The 23,680-nt window shown below is 37.9% G+C and overlaps 1 protein-coding gene across 4 annotated transcripts in view; it reads right to left on the reverse strand.

The window, feature by feature from the left end:
• Positions 1 to 4,810: 4,810 nt before the first annotated feature.
• Positions 4,811 to 23,680, reverse strand: part of MARF1 (meiosis regulator and mRNA stability factor 1) — a 30,900-nt gene continuing 12,030 nt past the window's right edge. For 2 of the 4 annotated variants that reach the window (XM_067306223.1, XM_067306220.1), the window contains exons 11-27: positions 22,722 to 22,911; positions 21,846 to 22,024; positions 20,744 to 20,824; positions 20,154 to 20,390; positions 19,227 to 19,346; positions 18,683 to 18,858; positions 18,234 to 18,454; positions 17,331 to 17,473; positions 15,788 to 15,921; positions 15,044 to 15,246; positions 14,293 to 14,520; positions 13,280 to 13,510; positions 12,907 to 13,119; positions 12,074 to 12,134; positions 11,796 to 11,936; positions 10,499 to 10,669; positions 6,407 to 9,958 (exon numbers count right to left, since the gene is read on the reverse strand). In XM_067306223.1, coding sequence (XP_067162324.1) covers positions 9,726 to 9,958; positions 10,499 to 10,669; positions 11,796 to 11,936; positions 12,074 to 12,134; positions 12,907 to 13,119; positions 13,280 to 13,510; positions 14,293 to 14,520; positions 15,044 to 15,246; positions 15,788 to 15,921; positions 17,331 to 17,473; positions 18,234 to 18,454; positions 18,683 to 18,858; positions 19,227 to 19,346; positions 20,154 to 20,390; positions 20,744 to 20,824; positions 21,846 to 22,024; positions 22,722 to 22,911 — 2,962 coding nt within the window. In that variant the 3' untranslated portion in view covers positions 6,407 to 9,725. Of the gene's footprint in view, positions 5,025 to 5,243; positions 5,319 to 6,406; positions 9,959 to 10,498; positions 10,670 to 11,795; positions 11,937 to 12,073; positions 12,135 to 12,906; positions 13,120 to 13,279; positions 13,511 to 14,292; positions 14,521 to 15,043; positions 15,247 to 15,787; positions 15,922 to 17,330; positions 17,474 to 18,233; positions 18,455 to 18,682; positions 18,859 to 19,226; positions 19,347 to 20,153; positions 20,391 to 20,743; positions 20,825 to 21,845; positions 22,025 to 22,721; positions 22,912 to 23,680 lie in introns of those variants that run through there. The other 2 variants (XM_067306222.1, XM_067306224.1) reach the window with 2 other exon arrangements.

Consider the following 23,680-nt stretch of genomic DNA (forward strand, 5'->3'; position numbering starts at 1 on the left):
AAATTAGTGATGCTACTACAATAAAAATGAAGGATTTCGACAATGAAAAGAAAAACAATCATAGAATTTCTCCAATTGCACCCCACAGAAATCAAACCAATCAAACCAAAATAACAGTCGCATGATTCTCCTAGACAACTCTGTAACGTCACTACAACCCAGAGCAGTGCAGAGATCAGAAGCGTTCGCAGCGCTGCATAGGGAAGATAAAGGTCTTGACATACCTGAGCACTGTTCCAAGAATTTTTTTTTTTTTTAAACTGAATTCAAGACCATTCTGAGACAGCCTGACAGCAAAAACCTGGCCCTGCTAAGCATCTTTTTGAGAGTCAAGTAAAACACATTGCCAAGCGAGAATGCTTTTAACAGCAGTAAGTAGTCTCTGGACTGCCTGGTCTGCACACCAGTGGTGGATTACAGGGGCTGCCTGTAGTGCCGGGCTCTGGAGACTCCCTCGAACCAGATACCTGGAGGTCTTAAAAATGCCTATGTGGCCACATACAGGGAGCGAGCGGGAAGCAAGGGCATCCAGGGCCAGGGCCCATGTTGCTTCTTTGCTCTCACTGCCTCAAGCTTCCTGCTGCAGGAAACAAATATGCACATGAAATTAAAGTTTGCCTTAAGAAAGTTGTGGTGTTTCAAGTGAACTAAAGGAATATCTAACAGCAATGGCATTCAAACCATTTAGACATGGCCCTGCAGCCACCTGAGGAATGACAAATCAAAAATCAACAACAGACAGGAGATTGTATTGATTGTAGCCAGGGGACCACAAGTTACCAACGTCGCATTAACCAAAAGCTCTTTCATGAAAGCCCTTCTCTGCTCCCCTCGCCCCCAACGAACAGAACTTTATGTATTTTCACAAATACAGTTCAAAGACCAGTGTTGAGCCCTGCTTGTCTGCAGGCTGAAATGCAAGGCTGCAAAAGATAGTTAGGGGATGGCTGCATCTTTTTGTGGTAAAGAGTTCCCCTTGCTTTGCGTGTGTGGTGGTCACAAGTTCACAGGCAGTTCAGGCTTTCTGACACTTTATGTCCTCCTACGCAGAGATAAGAGCCTGCTCGTTTCACTCCTACATAAAACAACTGAAGATTTCTTTATGCTCAAACATATATAATAACATCTGTGCTTGAAAAATCAAGTGCCAGCAGGCCACTGCCAGACCCTCACATTTCAGGAGTGGGGTGAAGAGAGGTAAGGCAGCTTTTCGCCCATCTTGTCCTTAACAAGGAAAGGCCAACTCCCATTCACACTACAGACCTGTAGGTGTTCCCAAGCAGGTCGAAGTCCAAGCCGCTCTTCCAGAGTAGGCGCATGTTACTGAAGTGGGCGCAGGCCTACTCTGCCCAGTAAAAATGCTACCAGCATTACCAAGGTGCGTCATGTTGCACATACTCATGTCACGCCTGGGAACAGCCAGGCAGGCAGCCAGCTTTGGGACAGCAACGTATCACTTTAACCCCAAAACTCTTGCCCTTCTCTCCATGCGGATATGACACTCTGCAGGGGATTGAGAGAACATCTCAGTCCCTAGGCCTGGATCCAGACAGCCTGGGCAACAGCTCAGTCTTGGAGCTAAATATGTAAGAGAAATACTACTGCTAGGCTCTTACATTTAGGCTTGGATCCTTTACAGCATTACTAGTTTCTTAACTTGAGGCAGCCTTCTGCAGTTATACTACATTTGGGGTCGAACTAGCTGCAATAAGACACCAAGAGATATTTAACAATGGATACCTAGAAAGTAAAGCTCATCAGCTGCAGAAATCGGTGCATTATAATGTTAGGCTGGATGCTGTAATGGATTAGGCTTGCAAACATACTTTGTCATGTTTGCAATTCAATGCTAACAGCTAACAGCTAAATAGAGAACTGCCAACTGAGGAATTTCTAGTTATAAGAATACAGATCTTACGCACCATAAATGGCTACAAATAGTAACAGCAAGACGTTTAGCTTCACTTGTGTCTCCACTTGCCAAAAACCACTAAGAATTCCATTGACAGGGGATATGTGCTTTGTTTTCCCAACAGAAAAATCCTAGGAACTGCACTGAATGGACCTTTCAAGACAATTATGTGTGATTGGATTTGAAGTGCACAACAAAGTTTCTACCCTTAATGCTAGCATTAGTATTGCAGCTCTCCTGAGCGCTCCTCCATCACATTACTATCTGCTTATGCACCTTTCAGGCCAGAACTCCCTGGACAAAACCCAGCTTTGTTTCACCAGGCAAACAACGCTGCTCTAATCAAGTGCCATTAAGTGCAGAGCTCCCTAGCTACTTATAGCTATAATCTGTAACTACCACACAATAAACCTAACTGATAAAACCTTACAGCCCTCAATCAACTTACTTATATTAAATAAAAGCAGGTCCACAGAGAGATTATAGAGAGGGCACAAGATTATCTGATGAACTACAGCTACCACAGGAACTGTGGAGCACATTCCTCCTGAAACATGAGACAGCAATATCTTCATTAGCAAAAGCACCAAGGAAGCAGCAGAGCAAGCTGTATTGAGATTTACAAATAGTTATTTTAAAATGAAGTATTAACCAAATGAAAAAGAGCCCACTCACTCCTGGGGGCTATGAAGGGGATGGCAGATTTGAAATTCTTACAATCGTGCACTTGTTTCTCACGCACGTTTGCACTCATAGATGGTAATGCATATACACATCGAGAGAGCCCACACAAATACATCTTCTCAGTTGGCAAAACAAACAGCTTTCTACCTGCAGACGCCTTCCCTTTCAGGGGCTGAGGTAGCATCTTGAACCTGTGGGCCCACCATCATCAATGTCAGCCCACCACTGTCTCAGTAAGGAGCAGCTCAGTGTGCTCCAAGGCAGTACATGGCTGCCACCAGGTTCTGCACCAGTTAGAAGAATATAACATATCAGTATGTTTTGGCAGGAGATTTACCCTTAGAGATCATTTACCCACCTGAAAAAGTTAAAAGGGGGCAAAGATGGGTCCTCAGAAAGCAAGGGCAGAATCCTAGGGGAGGGTGGGTGTTCTTGACTCCACCATGGTCCGGAGGCCTTTGGTCTGCCGCACAAGCCTGATTGATGGCAAGTGCCACAAGGCACAAAGACCGTAACAGAGCGCAACTCTTGCGGCTGGTGTCCTGCACCATCCAGGAGAACACACGGCATGCCCAGGACACAGGGACAGTGTTGAGTCTGTTACCGTAAGGACTGCACAGAGCTGGAAGGTTTGTGCAACCTCCATCCATTCCCACCATGGTCCTTGTGGCATGCAGGCACATTTTGGTGCCCGCACCTTGTCTCATGCTGCTCCCTGCGTAGCTGGGGAGGCTGCACACAACAGACCTGCAGGGTCTAGCCCAGAGCTAAGGGAATAGTTGCCAGCCTGTTGAGCACCCTAGTTTAGAGCTTGGGCTTCCTCCAAAAATTCTGCTTCAGGTAAATTGCAGAGTTGTTTAAGAAAGCTCAAAGCCAGCAGAGGTGATTACAGCTAATCCTAAACTTCCCGTGAGCTAATTACCTCATCCCACCTACACCTATAAACAAAGTATTATTTACTGGTAGTTCTCAGCATGCAAAATAGGTTTCCTGCCTAAACTCTGTACGCCTTTTGAATCCAATAGGTGAAAGGCTGGTGCGAGATTTTTGTGCCCACAGCATGATATATGGTCATGCTTTGAGAGCCATGTACCATCTAAATGCTGAAATGCCTAAAGCTTTATGGTGTTCTGTACTCCAGCGGCACTGCACAAAGGGGGAGATAAGTCAGTACAGCATTACTGGATGTGCCATATACTAAGTAGAATAGCTTTTGGCAGTAATACAGGCTCCAAAGCTCTCAGGGTGACATGAGTAAGAGTCAGCTCAAAAAAAGTTGCAACAGCTGTTTCTCACCTTCCTTCCCTCTTGCTGAGTAACTGCAAGCTTATTTCTGGCATAAGGTCACAGCTCACAAGCTGCTTTGCTTTTGAGCTGGCAAAGGCTGCTCTACAGACTCCTAAACAGGCGTGCGAGGTTGGGTGATAATCCCCCCAAAATCCTGCCTGAAAATATTTTGAAGACTTTTGCTTAAGGACTATCAAGCTCAAAAGACCACAGAGATCATTTCCAAAGAGGTCACCTCTATCCTCATGAGTTAGAGGAACACTCCAGGACTTCTACTGTTTGTCCCAGGACTCAGAACAGTCCCCTATAACATACAGTACAGGGCTAAGCACCTGAAGTGTAGGCCTGCTTTTATGCCTTGTCTACACTTCACAGACCATCTGTAAGGGTAGGAAGATCATCGTGGTGCAAAAAACACCTAGCTTTACTTTTTAGGTGGCCAAAGGTCTTAGTAAGGGCAAGGAATTTCCAAAGCTGTCATCCTGCCGCTGCACAGTTACTCTTCCTACAGACACTGCCTATACTTTGAACAAAGTGCAGGATAGCTTGGAAATCCTGCAGGGTATTGGCCCTTCAAGATACTGATCACAGGCTTTTAGAGACCTCATTTTCAGGAAGTCTTCCTATTCATCCTCCTATGCCTTTATCATTCCATCCTAGCTTTTCGTAACCTCTGAGAATATCCTGGAAATTTCCACATACTTATCATATCCCACCCTGACACTTTTTTTTTTTTTTTAAATTTCAGAGAAAATATGAAGGCAATCTCTGGTTACAGGGCTATCACTAATTGTTCCTCACCCTCCCTTCCCACAGCTTTATTGCTTTTCTGTGAATTCCCTTCACATATTAATGTTTATCCTACTCTTCAGGCAAGATTAAATTATTTACCTGCAGTCAGGTATGGTGCCTAGGTCTCACTGCAGAGTATCATCTTCTCTATCCCAACTCTGTTGGTGACAACCTTGAGTCCTCATTGCAGAATCCTGGCCTAATACTTGAGCTTAAAGTTGAGAGGTCTTCAAACACACCGACCTGCACTGAGATCCTCTCAAAGGACTCTCCCTCTAAGCACAACCAGTACTGTCACGCTTCTTCTCTCAAGCTGCAACTGCTTACAGTCAACCTATATAATCAAGTGCTTAGGGGGAAAAACAAATGCAACACTGTCAGTGGCAAATAACCAGAAGAGGAAAAACAAAAAACAAAACAAAACAAGAAAAAAATCTTTTGCTTAAATAGGCATTTTAGACACAAGGGAGCTAGGAATAGGCTAGGACTAGAGGAACATCTAGAAAAGGTTCTGAGCTGATCAGATAGAAGCATTTCTTATTCTACAAAAAGCGCTCAGAAACAATACCTTAACGTGGCATCTCAGCATTTTCTGACAGAATGGTGTTCCCAGCTATTTGCATCCATGAAGTATCAGTGTTTCCTGTAACATACGTGCAGCATTACAAAGCAATTTAACAAGTCACTTGAATTTAGAAGCATCCTTCTCCTTTTCTACATCCATATAACATTAAGTAAAAAACCCCAGTTCATATTTCAAAAGGAATGCTACATTAAAAGTGATGCTCTGACACATGCTGGAAGAGTACAGACATTGTATCATATTGTCCTCTGACCAACATCAGCTAAACTATGGGAAAATATCAGAAAGGTCTCTAGATATCTCAGTTGTTCTGTTACATACATCCACTGTAGGACATTGTATTACATATTTATGAAAAGTTGACTTTAAAGTACATTAGCATCTGCCTTTCTATGGTCACATAGATTGAACAGGTATCACTTCAGTCAAGCTTTGAATGAGAAGTCACTTAAAGCAAAGACCCCTGGTTTTCAGAGGCACAAAAATGATCAAGTATCCAGATTGCAAAAGGGTTGGCTGCAGAGACACTTCACGGATTAAAAAAAAAAAAGTAACATGCAAAAAATTAAGTTACAATTAAAAGGAAGCCATCACTCCCACAGACTGATATCAGTCAGATTTTAACTGGTCAGCTTTTTCTATAAAGGGGTACCTAAGCTAGGCAAGGCCATACAATTCAACTTTTCTCCCCCTCTCAAAGCCATAAGTCTAAGGTACAGAAAGCAATCTGTCATTTGGCTGTGTCCAAAACCAAAGTCAGCCTGCTGTATAGAAAGATGACTTTCTTGCCAATTTCTCCCTCATGGCAAAAATTGGCTTTCTCCAAAGTAAGCCTTTTGTCAGCTCTTCTTTTCAGCAGCTTGCACCCTAAGCCACCACGCTATGACATGCTCTGCTCTCTCCGATAGGCATGCTTCCTATCGGCATTACTCAACATCACACCTAAAACCATCAACTAAATAAGTCACTTTCCCACTTCTCTTCTCTACTTGCAACTCTGTCATCATGCTTAAGTCTTTCTCCTTGTTGTGCTGCTTTTTTTAAAGTTGCAGTTAATAGAAACATGAGTTAAACTATGCAATTATATTCTATTCTGTTATAATACCCAAGACAGACAAAACAAACCATTTCCCTTTTGAAAAATCAGGTTGTTTTTATTGTGACTGTTAAATAATTTACTTAAAAAGAAGGGAATGTTCAAAGCAAGATAATGAAAGAACAATTAAAATCAAACTCATATTCTGAAGTTCATCACACATTAGGTGATATGAGGGTTTTTATTTGTATGCACACCTAAAACATTCACAACTACCAAGAGAATTACAAAGCAGTGACTGTACAGTTGTTGGTTTTTTCTGTTTGTTTGTTTTAACTGCTATAGGAAGTTTTTAGAAATTGCTTGCCCCTCAGTTTAAAACAAGTTTAAGTAGTTACTTTGAAATTGTTGACTGAACAATCAAATATTCTGCAAGGCCAAGTGAGCACTTACCTCTGGCAGACCTGGCATCATTTACTCTAGCAGACAGTCCTACTTAACAGTTACATTAAATGAGAATATGTCAGACTACAAAAAGATCATAAGTAGCTCTTCCAGCTCTTTACTTTTTTCCCATAAAGCTGTGAGATGACAGAACAGTCCAATTTAATTGCAGATTTTTTGAATTATTTTTTATTTTTAGATTCAAAAGTAAAATTCAAAGCACTCACTAGTAAAGCTGCAAAGTAACTTGGGTACCAAACCCATAGCCACTGGATAATCACCATCTTCAACAATCTTAAAAACAATGCTATCTTATCCCAAAGGTGACTGGTCAACTATATTGTACAGTAATGCTCCATCCAGATTAAATCACATCAATTTTAACATTTCATAGTGAGACTAAAACTCAAGAGAAACTCCTTTTATTTCCATGTTTTCCATTTACACCTCTTTCTCCATTTCTCTTCTCTTTAGGACAAGAAGTAGTACAGTTTCCTTCTGAAAGACACCCTAAATGGTGTTGTATGAAGAGCGGTAAGAGATACCAAGAGCTGCAAAAAATTGAAGAAACCCTCACATTCTCCAGAATTGCAGGTTATGGTTTCATGGCTTTTCTTTTGTCTTTGTAAAATCCAGAAATTTAGCTCTCTGCTCTGCCTGGATGACTAAACTTCATGCGAGTGACAGAAAAAGTTAGGATTCTAGGACAATTTTTTCAGCTCTTCAGAAAAGGACAAGAGTTATGCTTGCTTGAAAATTTTATTGACACAACTGTTTGGTCCCAACACACAAAACAGCACTTGAGCCACAAAAGAAAGTGTCCAAACAAAGTAGACAGCTAAGAAAAGATTTTTTTTTTTTCTCCCTCCCACCCCAAGAAAAAGATGTGCATAAATTGAGGGCTTCAGTGACATTTTTTTTTTAAACAGACATAAATTTGAAGTAGCACATTAAATTGTTAAATTAAAGAATTTCATGGTTGCAATGCTTTTAAATCTGTAAGTCACATCATTCATTTAACCCTTTGGATAAAAAAATATATTGCAATTCAATTGGCTATTTTGTTACACTATGAACACAACTTCTCAAAAGTTTTATTCTATTACTTTCAAACAGCGATTTCATCAGAATCACACATGAATCCAGATATGCCGACCTCCAGAAATGGTATAACCTCCACACTCACTTTGACAAATACCATTTTTTCCTCTGTAGCCTCAAAAACCTGGTTTTCTTTAGTCCTCTGGATGACTCGTAACTGCATCTCATGAAAATACAGTTTCAGGTTGGTCTTTTTTCCCAATGCATGCTCTTCTGAAAAAGATCTAAGTGATCAGTATTAACCATATCATACTTAAATAAGGTGAAAGCAGATGTTCTTACATTAACTCATTAAAAGCATTCTAAGAAAGCTTACGTCTATACTTCACTTTCTATAGCAGTATGTCTGTAGAGGTTTACTAAGGACTCAAATACTGTGCCATAATGCTCAGAAAAACTTCCAAGTGTTTCTCTGCATTCATAATGGCTATAAGTTTACTCCTGGTAATACTGGGCTAAGTTTAAAAGATTTTATAACAAAAATCTGTCTAGTAAAATTCTGTCTATAGCCATTATTCAGTGGCATTTCCTGTTGTCGGCTAAGGCATTAGAGCCCACTTTCCCTCGCTTGCATATTACAACAGAATCTGTCTAAAACATCCCTGTTGGCCAGTGGAAAACCTCTGGTATAGGTTCTTTCATTACTACGAGCAATTTATTTGCTGCCTGGCAAATACAACCCATTGTAAATGCCACGGTTACCCAAAATGGGTATAAAGTCTCATTCACTGGACGTTTCTGCTAACTAGAGTTAAGGTCCTCCGCTAACTTAACCTCTCTTCCAAGGCTGGCCCTTTCAAAGGCCGACACAGGATACCACAAATTGAAAAAAAAGCTTCCAACACTAGAAGTAAATTTTAGAATAAAAACAGACACAGTTAAAAGACAGCACATCAAAGAATAAGCTTCCCATTTACTGAACATGCTTAAAAAATACAAAACAAGGTTAAGCAGAACAACCTTAGCATTTCCACATGTAGCTAGAACTTTCCTTACAAGTGGAAATAGCATCAGTACTTTCCGTCACAAAACATTTTTATAAGACCTGCTCCATTATCCATAATTTATGCATTAAATGCATATTTTAGAAATATCAGAATCTTTCTAACTTCATTTCTAGACACAATAAAAATGCGTGTCTGTATCTTAAACTCATGACACCAAGACAGTCTTTTTTTCCTTAACCAAATCCATGCCAGACTGGAACTAAACATAAAAGGGAAGCTTAAAACATTAATGTCCTAGAAAGCTCCTAAATGGAACTGAAAGCTACAGAAAACATTTAAAACAAGTTTTGCAAAAAACCCACATAATCCTCTACAGACATCTTTACACAAAAGAATTGACTATGCAGTTACAAGTCATCTGAAGGGGCAGAAAACAAGTTTCTCCTCTGTAGTACAATCAACTCCCTCACTCTTGTCATTTCAGTTCAGCAAGTTAAAATTTCTCAACAGGCTTTTGAAAGACAGATCATGCATTTTATTTATACTGTCTGAAACAATACCAGTAAGCAACAGCCTATAGAATATAATATGCTACATGTATGATTACACCACCAACAAGGCTTAAGGAAAATAAAATCTGTCCCATTTCAGTTGAATTTATATTTTGCTTTTACTGAACACACATTTGTTTATGAAAAAAACTGTAAAATTTAAGAATAATTTAATGAATGCTGGAATTTTTTTTTCTTTTCAAAATAATAGAAAAAGTTCTGCTCTGCTGACAGGTGTGTTCAGTGTAAAAGGAACAAAATCTTCACAGAATACATCTAAATACAAATTAATTCTTCTAGGCCTTTCATTAAAATATGTAGGGGCTAGCAGATAGCTTTATTTTGTGCAGAGTCCAAAGGTACTTGTCTTTCACACTAGAAGAAAGAGTTAAAGCTTGGTTACAGGTGCAAGTGAAAAATTTGCTGCCAATTTCACCTTGTTTTTGTGTTGCTTTTTGGCTGGGCTGTCCATTGCTTCCTTGGTTAGCTGGGTTTCAGAGGACTGACAGGGAGGCACTGAAGTATTCTCTGTGGCACTCGATACCACAGAACCAGAAGGCAGTTTTTCTTGAGCTGTGGTAACAATTCTTTGTTTTTCTTCTTCTGTTAAAATCATCATCTCTAAAATAAGTAAGACAACTCAATTTATAGATGCTCTGTTCTCAAAAAAAATTTTTTTTCTCTGGTAACATGCAATAAGACATTTAAGAAGAATGTCAGTCTGATCTGAAACCAGAACGTGCATTATGTTCACCTCTGCAGCTGATCTGATGTTTACTTTTGGCTCTACTTTACCTTATCATGTACTATTTAGTAGGTTTAATTTAATTCTCATGCATTAAGCCTCTCAGTGCTGAACATAAAGTAGTATGAAATTTCTGTGGTGAAAAGGTTGCTACAGGCTGGCAAGATGCAGGTTTAGTGGTGGATGAGGTTATGCCTCTAGAGTTCACCACAGAGAATCACTGCCAGGTAATTATTGTCAGTACTCAAGAGCTTCCGGTGGAGGCCACCTGCATTGCCAACACACCTCCACTGTACTATAAAATTATTATTTTTTAAATAGAATTTTATAAATCAACCACTTGTTTGATGCTCTGTTTTCTAGATCATGAGAGTTATCATCCATAACTAGTACTATGCAGGCAAGCAAACCCTTACCAGAGAGGGGTGCAGGTCGTTCCTCAAACTGAATGAGGTCAGCAGACTCGAGAACCACTGGATCAGGTCTCAGTTGTGGGGAAGGTAGGCAGGAAGGAACTGGCTCACACAAGAGGTCAACAGGAGATGTATTTGTGAGGCAAAGAAGTTCTTGCTCAGTTTGGCTAGAAACTACAAAAATAAGGGAACATCTTTCAAAGTATCTGCAAGTGTGAAGGTGTCACTATTTCAGACCAGGTAAGCGCCAAGTCTTCAGACATGACTAAGGATTTAAGAGCTATGGCAGAATTAAATTACTAATATTAAACTAATTTAATGTTAATCAATCTCAGATTCACGTAAGAGTCACTTTGCTGAGATCAAGAACATCTAACCAAAAAAACTACAATACAGCAGAAAAAGCAAAACTATTCCAACCTATTGCTTGCCTGAGCTAGTATATCCTCATATTAAAACCTGATGTTTGCCAAACTTGACCAACAGAGGAAGAGCTGAAGTAGCATGTTCTACAGGAATAGCCTTTGACAGAGAAGAGCCAGTTACCGGACAACTCGCTCATATACGTACCAAGACCCTATCAGCTATTTACCTACCAATTAACACTTTTACTCATGTGTGAAAATTAAGCTGAAAGTTTCAAAATAGAAGTGACTTGCCCTTACTAAGGGGGACAGTCTTTGACTTCTGAAATAATGCCTCAAGAACTATTTCATAAGTTTGCTGACCTGGAGACAACAAAAGAATTGGAGACCACAGCAAGGTATGTACTATGAGGTCATCATTTCCCAGTTATTCCTATCTGAAGACAGATTTATACTAGTTATCATTATTATCAGCAAATTTATGAGCAACAAACAGGCTATTTGGTTGCATATCACACACACAAAGTACTATTCTCATCAGAAGATGGAAACAAATATTCCTAGCACAATACCCTACTGACCATCTCTCCTCATTAGCTTTATGCATACAAACTTCAATTTCCCCTACACAATCAATGGGAAACAATATTCTCATGGCTATATATATATATGTGTGTGTGTGTGTGTGTGTGCGCGTATATATATATATGCACATATATACACACACACTGACAGCTGAGGACAACAAACGCCCTTTTCAAGGGCTACATGCCTAACTATATACCCTGGAAAAAGTTTAACAGCTTTCAAGCCATGAAGCACATCTCCAGAAGTTCAGATTAACCAACTCACACAGCTTTCCCCATGCTGCTTTGCTTACTGCTTATTTCCCCAAAGAGCAAATAGATTTATTATACAAATCAATTTTGCATTACCATTGCTAGGTGTTCCTAGACTTAATTCCATTGATGAAGTGGATCCTGGAATCTCCATAATATGTCCATTATGGTCAGCAAGCTGATTTCCATGATCATCCACATGATCAGCAGGGGGAAAACTGGGTGAGCTAAAACGAGCTACAAAAAGGCAAGTTCATTTGGTTCATTTACCAAAGTCACCTCAGAAAAGAAAGGAAAAACAAACAAACAAACAACAACAAAAAAACCCCACCACAACACTTTTAGGATACTAGATCAAAATTGAACTGGCTTACTTTTCATGTCATTCTTTAGTACCACAATTCTCTTATGGCCGTGTCCTTTAATCCAGACCACCTACAGAGGGGAAAAAAAAGCCTAATTAGTAACAGCACACTAGCCTCAAAGCCTAAAGCAGCCTCCTCACTGCCTTTCATCCAGCCTAGCACTGGCACTCTAGAAGTATACCAAATCATGTTGCTAATTGGTATTATATCACCAATTAAAAGTTTTGTCTCAAACAAGAATTGATGCCTAAGACAAAGCATAGGTCTAGCGATTTTACTAACTTTGTATGTTTAAACATAAAATTGCAGAATTCCATTTTGTTACTTTCCAGAAAGATTAGTTTACTTAAGGAAAAGCTTATAGCCATAAATTGGGTCACAGAATTATCCTAGTTTTTAATGCATCTGGATGACAACAAGATGCCATAGCAAAACTTTGCTTCTGCCAAGGGCCCACAGCTCCTCGCTCCAGGAACCACTCTACCCTGAACAAAGTGAAGCTTCAACATTGTACAGGGGTTCTTAAAATAAATAAATAAATAAAATTGGTTACCTCACTTGATAAAAATGCCAAGGCTGTTCATGCCCTCACAAGGAATAGTTCTTAAGCAAGATTTGGTCAAAACATAAGAGGGAGAAAATATTACTTTGTTTTTGTTACTATGCAGTCTAGACTTCTCAGAAGCATCTACTAAAAATACAACTGGTAAAATCTCTCTTTAGAGGGGGTAATTATTCCAGTAATTCATACTATCAGAAACTTCAGTAGTGTAACTATTTTCAATCCATGCAGAAATCTCTGAAATCTCAGCATAATTTTTCAGTAATAGAATTCTTCACACCTGTGGAATTGCTCCCAAGAGCTCTTCTAGATTATTGCACCCATATGCTTTAGGCTGTAGCACTTCTCCTGTGTATTTGCTATATGCTACTGGGAACTCGTGAAGAAAAATCTGCTGATAATGGTATGTGTGAAGCAAGGACCTTACATTCTTTGCAAACATATACAGATTTGTAAGCTTCACATATTCTTCTGCTGCACTATTGGTAAAAACCTGTATTAAAAAAAAAAGGAGAGAGACAATGAATTAGAGTGCATCCTCTAGTCACAATATCTTTCAAGATATGAGACAAATAAAAACATGCCTTAAGAGGAAAAAAAAACCACCCAAACCCCCATCCCCCCATCCCCCCCCCCAAAAAAAGGCTTTATACCTCAACCAAATAAGGCAGACTTTTCAGGAGTTCAGTTAAGGTCATAAATCCATATTCGCACGGATTAAGAGAAGTACTGTGGATTGTTTCATAATGCCTTTTGAGCTGGTCAACAGAGAGAAAGGATGTTCCATCCCAAGACATTAACAAAACTAGTAACTGGGCAGTCAGAGTCCGCAGAGACTTTCTATTTATCAGCTGAATCTGTTTGCCAGACTCTGTGTCAACTACCTGGAAAAAGGAGTTGGGAGTGGAGTTAGAGACAGGAAAGAGATTAATCTATGAATAAGCTGTGTAGCTGGGGTTGGTTTGAGCGCAACTTAAGCAGCATCTGATACTACTTAGCCCAAAGCACACAGGATAAAGAAGCTTATTACACAGAAAATTTGACTTAAAATATTAAAAAAAGCCTGTAGGGCAGCTTTTGTCCACATGGTAGACATGATTTTACTTTATTTTCCAAGACAGCTAGATTTAACTGAGCTCCAGCCTGGACACTTGCTAGAATAACAGAGCAGGAGCAACTAGAACAGTATGCCCATGTCTATGTAAATGTAACCAATCTTTCCCAGTGAAGTATAAAATCACCGATTATTTATGTTCAGAGTCAAAGCCTCAAATCACAGAAAAAATAAGCAATGTGAAGGATTAGGAGAGAGAGAACTACTATGGTTATCATGATACGTTTAATACAGTCAGAAACCAACTGGGAAAATACAGTTTCTGTTGTTAAAGAGTACTACAATACAATGTTTTATGTGCAGTTTGATGAACTAGCATGAGTTTTCTGAGAGAAAGTTTAAAGGTTATAGAATAACATCATCACAGGAGTATAGAAGCTACATGTAAAACCCCCTTTGGAAAATTTGTTTTTTCAAGTTAATGTAATATTGTTTCTAAAATACAGTATCAAGCACACTTAGACTGTACTTTGAGACAGACAAAATACCGATATTCCTTAATACAACACAGTACACCTTTTAAAGCAATAAACTACAACAGTAAGAAATTACCTTTACAACATGGCAAAGTTTTTGCATTAAAGCTGGAACTGAGCTAACATCATAGTCATGAAGACGCAGCGTGTATCCAAATGTTTTACTGTATTCTGTAAGTAAATCAGTCATCATAAGGCAGTTGTCTTTCTGAGACCGCAGCAGTTTAACAAACTGGGCAGCTACAGCTTTGACTTGTTCCACCTCCGTGAGTGTGAGAATTTTCTCTTCCCCACATTCCAATACCTACAAAACAGAAATTATACTTTGTTAAAGTGAGTTACCTAATTTGAATGAAAAATGTGATCTGCAACTAGAATTCGGTACTTTCAGGCAACCATTAGCTATGTAAGCTTGCTTACCTACCTCACGAGAGATTTACAAAGCGAGCAAAAAGTGTACTTCTGAACTAAGACATGAAGTAGGCAATCAAAATATTCAGTTATTACCTTTTTCTTCTCAAGCGAATTTAACACAATTGAAACGAAGCTTAGGTCTGACTTTGATAAACTGAATCTTATAAATCCAATTTGGATAATTTGAACTTGCTAACAATAAACTTAGCCTGCATACGATTAAAAGCTTCGGGCAGTTTTACTAAAATGGCTATATCAAAGTCTTTCCAAAATACAGCTGGCCAACACTACATGTAGGTGCACAGTTCATAACTCATGGTAAAGTTGATGAGAAATAACTCCTGTTTAAACAAACAGTTGTGCAGATCTTATCAGAAAAATGCTAAAATCCACAGTTGTGTTTAAGAACTTACTTGTAAGACATCTGGTATGGCTTCAAAAAGTTCAAGTAGTTTTGTAAAACCATAGTAAGCAAGTTTGCACTGACGACCAAAGTGGTGATGATAAGAAGGAATAAATTTATTAAAGGGCATTCGAAAATGGGGTTGGTGGCGCAGTAAGTCAACTACCTCTTTGGAAAACTGTTTTGTTCTTTCAATTTCTTCTTGTGTACGTTCTAACATTAAAAAACAAAAAGCCATTAGAGCTAAGCACCAATACATCTATTTTAAAACACAGCAGGAAATATAAAAAAAGAACATTGTGATTGACTTGCAGCTTTTTTGCATCACACTGTTTTCTTCTACCATTAGAGAGTTGTACTAAGCGTACACGTTTAAGGTCTAAAACTTCAAACAGCACTTTGGAAGGTTTTAAAAGAAACAAATACTTTGATATTTGTGTTGTGTGGAAACAACTTGACCTCTTCAACCATTCCACAGAAAGCCTAACTATATTCAGAAGTATTAGCATTATTTCATGTGTTTTGCCACCTGCTCGTCTATTCCTTTATAAAAAGTGCTGACATTCTGTATTTGCTAGAATTTCATAACCCCCTTAGTTATGACATCCTGATAGCATATGTTCACAGTAATGAAGAACACCCACTGTCAAGGAAAAGAAATAACCAAGTCACTTTTATTCGCTTCAGTTACACAGTTTTAAAATATTCAAAGAAGAATTTATTTGGCAACAATGAAAAAAGTACACAGACATACCTCTTTTGGGAATACAGATTACCATTTCGTTATCTTGCTGTGACAAACAAATGGTTGTATCTGGAATTTCTGATATTATATCAGCCAGTTCACACACTCCATATTCAGTTACATCCCAATCCTTAGAGAAACACCTAAAAGGATTAGAAATTTGTATAACAGAAGTTTTAATGCATTCTATCTAGGCCAAAAATGAGAAAGATATGAGTTTATACAGAATACTGTTAGCGAAAGCCTCAAATCCCAACGAAAACAAGCAATATTTTCGTACTGCCTGTAATACCAGTGTATGAGAGACAGAAAAGAACAAAAGTATTCTTAAACCAAGTCACCTATCCATGCTAACCAGAGAAGTAAGAGTTACACTGATGGTTCATATGCCACTGGAAGAGAGAAAAAGCTATATATGCCAACCACTGGATGCCTCAAACTAGTAGTGGTAAGGGACAACATAAAACTTGAGCTTGGGGGAAAAAAAAAAAAAAGTGATTTAATTAGATTTATGTTACACATCCCCTTAATCCTATATGGCTACACTTTTTGTGGTCTATATTTGCTCAAAAGTTAAAGACAGATGATCTTAAACAAGATGAGGCCTCAAGAGAAGGCAGAGACCATAACCTGGAAAACACCAGATTTTTAAAAGATCCACAATATTAGGTAATATATTACAAGGGATTTTATTCCCCCGCCACCCCTTTCTCCCAGTTTGACAGGGACCTCTTGGAAGAGTAGTCCACATTCACTCTTATTAAAGAAATTGCTAGAGTTGACTACAGTGGAGATGCACATTTAGTAGATTAAGAAGCAACCAATAATGTATTTTTGCCAATAGTGAAAGTATAACCAAAAGTGTATATAGTCAAAAAGGAGCTGTTGGCACACGTAGCCCAACAGCACATGCACTAAAGTACACCACATCCAGTACTAAAGTGCTATGGTTTTCACAAAGCATATAGATTGCTACTTTATCTTCACCTTAAGGAAGGTGTCAATCTTAGGTTCTTTAAAAAAAAAAAAAAAAAGAGAGATCTGCTCCTTTTACAATATAAGAGCAGTATGTTACACTACTGGCAACAGCAAGGCTATTTCTCCTCCTCCTTCTTGTACTATCACCAAACCTGATTAATGAAGTAAAAGTGCTTATTGAGAACCAATCTATTTCACAGCTGAGAAAATAATGTTTCCTTTTGAAAAAAATGCCTAACATTGAAGTTGATCATTCTTGTTCATATTACAAGTATGCCATGACCTGCTTAATAAAGCCAAACTTAAAGGCATGGCTTCATATAGAATCAATGAAACACAATACATTGCAAATTTGAAAAGTTTTGAATAACTTAGTTCTAAAGTAAAGCAGTACAGTCTGCTAGAAAGTTTAATTTTTTATTTAAAAACATTAAAAGCTTGAAATTCCACATCACAGTGAATAGGGAATATAATCGTCATAGTTCTGTACTAAGATCTAAGGTGCTGACAATTCTTTTAAACCACAGTTGATGCATATGCCCTGCATGTTTGCATTTCATTATAGTTAACTTACCAGTGATAAGCCTGTAAGAATTCCCTCACAATAACTTGCTTACTGGCCTGGGATTTGAGAAGCTTCAGTAAGTCTTGAGTGAAGCGTTTCACTTGAGCCCTGTGTGTTAGGGTTAACAAGCGCTTGGAGCCCATACCAAGAATCTGAAAGAAAAATTTTTATTTGATCATTCGTCTCTAGCACCCACAGTAAGTTCTTTTACAAGTTTGCTGGAAGTCAGTTCTAGTCTATATAGGCTAGAAATATAAAAACATCACAGAGACAGCGCTTGGAAATGCAGCCGCGAAGTCATATGCTTTCTGCAATAAAGACTATGTGATCAAGAAATCAAGAAATGCTTCCTCCAAGAGTACTATTGCAATTGTTGCACGTATTTGTATTGGTTATTTTAAAATTCCACAGCCAACTAGTGTTCAAAGCAATAAGCTAATGTGACCATATTATTATTTATTTATTGGTAACAAAAAGCCACGACTTCCTATTTCACATAAAAACCCTTCTCAAATTACAAGCTATGCATAGCAGCCTAACATACTAGCACAGTGTTTGCCATGTTCCCGTGATAAACACCACAATGAAGCCTTTTACCCAAGCACTAGCCACAGGCTAAAAGCCAACTACAAACTTTAGTCCAGAGGCTCAAATTAAATACAATAAAGTTAGTTTACACAGAATTATTTTTGGGAGGGTGGGAAGAACAAATAACAAGACAGCAGTAACTTGTCTGAAAAAGTATGGAAACAACTATACTCTGAGGTCCAATTAACCATCTCTTTCAAGGTTGATGAAGTAATTGCGTAGCATTTACTGGACATAATGCCAACCACTGACAGACTCAGTTCAGATGATTCAAGATACAAGTAAAATTCGCTGGGATAAAAGGAATGATGCCATTCAACTCACTTGCAGTACATGAGGCACTGCCTCCAGCAGCTCCATTAACTTGGAATATCCGTAGTCAGACACACGGCATTGTTTCGCAAAGTGATGGTGGTATGTTGGGATGAATTTACTGACAGGTATGATGCAAGATGGTTGGCTTTTAAGTAGATCAATCACTTCTCTACTGAACTGAATAAGCTGTGGGTTACCTACAGGGCTCTTGGAACGTAGAAGCCAAGGATCTAATAAAAAAAATAAATAAAGATTGACATTACTGAGATTCTACCATGAATATTCTTCCACTATTCATCTCTCATGATTGCTGATACTAAAGCACAGAAGAAAAATGAACAATCAAGCTACATTTCCCTTTATAAAAGTTTAATAATTAGATATTTAATTTATTCAACTCAAAGTATTTTGGTAGAAAGAGATTAAATTCAAAAAAGATTCTAAATAGAAATATTTACCTGCAGTAGGAGGTGGCGGTTTGTTATGTATCCATTTAATAACTTTAATGCCATTTTGGGCAGTGGCAATATTAACTCCAGGAACACAGGTAATAAGATGTTCTAAAGGAACACCACCCTTGCCTTCTGGCACCATTTCAAGATCATTGAACTCTGACATGTAACAATCAGGAAAACTTCAGAAGAAAAAGGGGGGAAAAAGAAAGCTTCCATTAAACACAAAAATACCACTTTTTAACAACTATCTTAAATATCTTGAGTTTGAGATACTTCCTGAGCAAGAGGTTTTAATAGCCTCCTAACAAATTACAAAATTCTTGCATGAAATGCACATTTTAAAGAGACTGGTCTTTAATTTTTTGCTGAGCAAGAATTCTGAAAGGAGTAATTCCATATAGCACTTATTTGCTATAAACAGACACTACTGTATATCAAGATGGGATTTTTATACAAGAAGTAGCTTCAGAGTATTATGACAACTATCAAAGTTTTAAAACTTAACATATCAGCCTTTATACTACAAGCCTAAATTAAACTACTTTACCTTAGTAAAGGCACAGTACCCTCATGGGTCTGTAGAAGACTGTGAACTTGGGGGGCAAATGTCTTCAGAGACAAAATCACAAAAGGAATTCTGTAAGAATCTGGATCAAACTCATGCTCACTGTAATAACGAGAGGTTCAAGTTAATGTGCTCATTCTGTACTCAGTTTGAGCAGAGTGTGCATGTGCTCACATATACATGTCCATAGTAAGTGTTACACTCCATGCATACAATATACCAATAGCAGGTGACCACACCACCATGTACAAGCACAAGCATCTTCCCCCTGCTCTTCCTCACATAAAATGAATACAGCTAGAGCAAATGTACAGAAGACTAGCAACATTTGGAAGATCACATTTTTATCACAGGAAAAATGTAGCAGGTGAGAGAAAAGAAAAAACCCCCAAACCCCACACAATCGCACACACCAGCCAATGAACAGTAAACACCTAACAACCGTTCTAGTAATACACTCTGGTCGCTGTTGACTAAAACTAATAATATGGTTTCATGAAATCTTCAACCCATTATGAATCACCAGCTACTAAAGATAGCTGGAGGATAAATAAAGAAGAAAGATCAGTTTCAGCTATAATTGCATAATAAAAGTCAAGCTAGCAGAAGTATCTAGAACACTCCTATATATCCACAAGATTGTATCTGTCCTTCAGCTTCTGCTGAAAAGCATTCATTCTTGGCAGATGTGCTAGAATTCATGAATCTTATCTGAAGAGACAGATCCACCAGAACTGCCCTGAAAATTCACTGTGCCATCTCACTATTTGCTGCCTGATTTATTCTTGTAAACATAAATAATGACTGGAGATTGCTTTATGGACATCCTCCTCAACTTTAATATACCTATTAACATTAAATGCTGTCGTTATTAATAAAATATTTTGTAAGATTTTATACACAGCTTACATAAAGTCTTTATTCAGGCAATGCTGCTTACAAACTGGCTCGTGATATTCCAACTCTTCAAATATTATAGGACTGCAGTTTGCTGAAGAACCATCATGTGACTGTGAGGATCCCAAAGGACTCTGTCGGGCTTGGCTGCTGGGTAAAAGACACACCAGCCGCCCACTTCCTTGGTCACGGATTGCCACAGTATCCGTTAGCTTATATAAATCTGATACAATCAACTTATGCCCAAATCTAAAAGAAAAAGATGAAATTAATACACATTATAAAATCTCAATTCAATTAGAGAACACATTAATCTGCATTTTACATTAAAAAAAAGTTAGAAACTATTCGATGAAAGTTGTTAAGGTACCTACAAAACTATTTATCTTAAGGCAGAAAAATTAAGTAAAATACTGAAAATATAACCCTTAAGGAATGCCAGTATTACAGTCATTGTCTCTGGATAAACAGTATACAGCAACATCTTATAGCAAAAACATAATACACAATTCCATTATTTTCTATAGTTTGCGGTAAATGACCACACAAAAATTCCATTAAAAAAGCTACTAGATAAAGAACGAATGCTACCGAAAACTTACTTTTTTTCATAGATTTCAGTGAACTTGAAGACAGGCAGACAACAAGCAGGTGCATCCTGCAGAATGGAGATCGTTTCTGAGCTATAAATGAAAATTTTTAATATTAGCACAAAATTAATTGTTTGCATTCGAATTAACTAGGTAGTCTCTTGGCCAATTCAGGAGATATTTAGAGATGCAGTTTATGAACTATAAATACAGTAATGAGAACTGTATCCCCTTCCATTCCAGCACTGTGAAAGCTGACACTTCTAATCAGTGGAGTACAAGTTGTATTGTATTTCTGCTAACTCATTTAGGAAACTTCTCTGAAGGAATGACATTTTTCATGTGGCAGTAAAATTTTGAGCATCTATAGAGAGTAACATTAAAGCTATACCATCAGAAACTACCAGAATGGTCATCATAGTAAGAACTTAGAGCAGACAGTAACTAAAAGTCAAGAATGAAATAAAATTGTGAATTATACAATTACGAGAATTATATAATTGGAGGAGAATAACCTCTACTCCAAGCACTATTTTTACTGGAGCTTTTTGTGACAAAAATGAAGACATTTTTCCTAATTTTTTCTTTCAGTATGAGGACAGTGAAATGGACAAAATACTTTTATTCTCACAAGTGTCAGCCCTCTGCTCCTATCTTCCATATAGAAAATGGAGACTAAAAATATGCCAGTGTTTAAGACATGTACATTATCCTCAAAAACAGATGATTTGTATATGCACTTTCTTGGAAGGAAGAGGAAATCAAGATGCCAAGAGTAATCTTAACTCAGCTGCACAACATAAATTACTGATGCATATCAGTATTATGTAAAAGAAACAGTGCAGTGGTGAAGATCCAACAGAAGGACATTATTAAAAGATCTAATCTCTCTAGAGGCAACTCAGATGTAAGCAATGTAAAAATGCTAAACTATACTAAACTATAGCTACTAAACTATAAACTGCCAACCTAGTAGGATTTTATGCACTTTGATCAATTGGTCAGAGAGATTTTACTCTATTTTCCTGTTCTTCCTTTGCTCAGAATTTTAATTCACCTTTTGCTATTAAATACACGCTATAACAATAAAAAAAGATGACAAAGTGCTCATTACCTAAGGAGGGAGAGAGATTTACTAGCAGCTCCAGTTGCTAATGAGACCTGTATCCTTTTGCTACCAATTTTATATCTGTGAAGACTGTTGACAGCACTGATCGCTTCTTGCAGACTTTCCATCTGAACTGTAGCCTTCAACTGGTAATCTGTATGAGGACTGAGCTCTACGCTTTTTACCTGTAAGGAAAGAACTCAACCTTATGCATTTATCACAAAATATTAACCCAAGTCAAACTGACACAGGAGTATCACAGCCTTGCCTTGGCCAAGAGCCAAATACAATGCAAATGGGAACCGAGTATGAGGCACGGCCAACAGGACAATGCAAACAAGGACTAAACAGAGAGCCTTGGCCAAAGCAAGGCTATGGCATTCCTCTAATGCAAGCGTCTTCCCATGCAGAAAGTTATGTCAGAAAAACGTCACCTAGAGCTCACTCTAAAATAGAAGTGACCTATATATAGTTGCTTTTTATTACTTTGCGCTCTCCATTCTTCTTTTTAATCACTTTTAATACAGATTCAAAATAGCAGCTCAGTTTTTACTGTGTTTTTTAAGGTGACGTTAGGAATTCAGTTTTACAGCTTAAAAAGGTTACACAGTTAAAGCCTAAATCTCCTCCCTGGATGACCAATGAGCCACTTATGAATTTTATATACAAAGCTTCAGAGTACCAGATCTATGAAGATAGTGCAAGTGATGTTACAGTCTTTTTAGAGGAAATACACAACACTTCATTTTAACAAGGTTTAAAAGTAATGTTTGGATAGTTTTCCCTTCCTACTCATTTAAAGCTAGACCACAAACATGACCATAAGTATGCAAACAAGAACTATCTAAAAGACATATTTAATAAAGGTATTTTAGCCTTTACCTTGCCATGTCTTGAGAAAATTTCTTGTAAAGTTTGCTGCAACTCTTTTCTGGATAATCTGTAATCTATATTGCTGATCTGAACATCTGCACCATTTGCAAAAGGATCAGGACAGTCGGTACCACTGGTATGATTTATTACATTAAATGTGAGTGGAGATGATCTATTTGAGAGGTTTGGAGACATGCTCCTGGTTAAAATAAAAAACATTTATGAACTAAAATAGCTATTGCACAACTCTGATATATACGTCAAAACAAATTACAGACTAAACATGTGTCAAGTGCACAAATAGAGCATTTAAGGCATTTTCGTAGTACATATATATATACACACCATATGCAAAACATACAAACAAAATTTTACCACATAAGCAAAACATGAGAAAAAGACAAGTCTTTCCTATGAGAGAAACTGAAATCATTCATAACACTGTATTTCAAAGTGGCTCAATTTAATCAGTAGAAGACTTGGTGTCAAATTTATATATTGCTAATGCAATATATTAATTGTGTAAATTGCACAAAGTCAAACTCATTCAAGTGATTTTAATATTTGGAAAAGGACAGATATTTAAGTCCTTAGTAGGAATTTCACCAAGTCCACTAAATTCTCTTGGGGGTGGGGGGGAGGGGGAAGGCACTGAAGTTAAGAGGAATAAGGTATCTGTAATGCCTGTGAAGATTTTCAGAGGCTTTAAAGACAAAATGTAGAGGAAACAATTGACACAGTAAGCTCCTGTTTAAAAAGTGTTCACTTCATCTTATTTCATATCCACCCTCTGCTAGCCATTATACAGCACTAGCTTGCTTTTCCCTCCACATGAATCACAGTATATTGCAATACTGTTTTTAGTTTATGCAATTCCATATGCAGATGTCAGGAATCAATGTATATACTGTAAGTGGCCTAGCATGGACAGTCTCACTCCACCTCCCAAATATGACACAGATACTTAC

This window comes from Apteryx mantelli, chromosome 16 (genome assembly GCF_036417845.1).
Source record: "Apteryx mantelli isolate bAptMan1 chromosome 16, bAptMan1.hap1, whole genome shotgun sequence".
In the NCBI taxonomy this organism is placed as follows: domain Eukaryota; kingdom Metazoa; phylum Chordata; class Aves; order Apterygiformes; family Apterygidae; genus Apteryx; species Apteryx mantelli.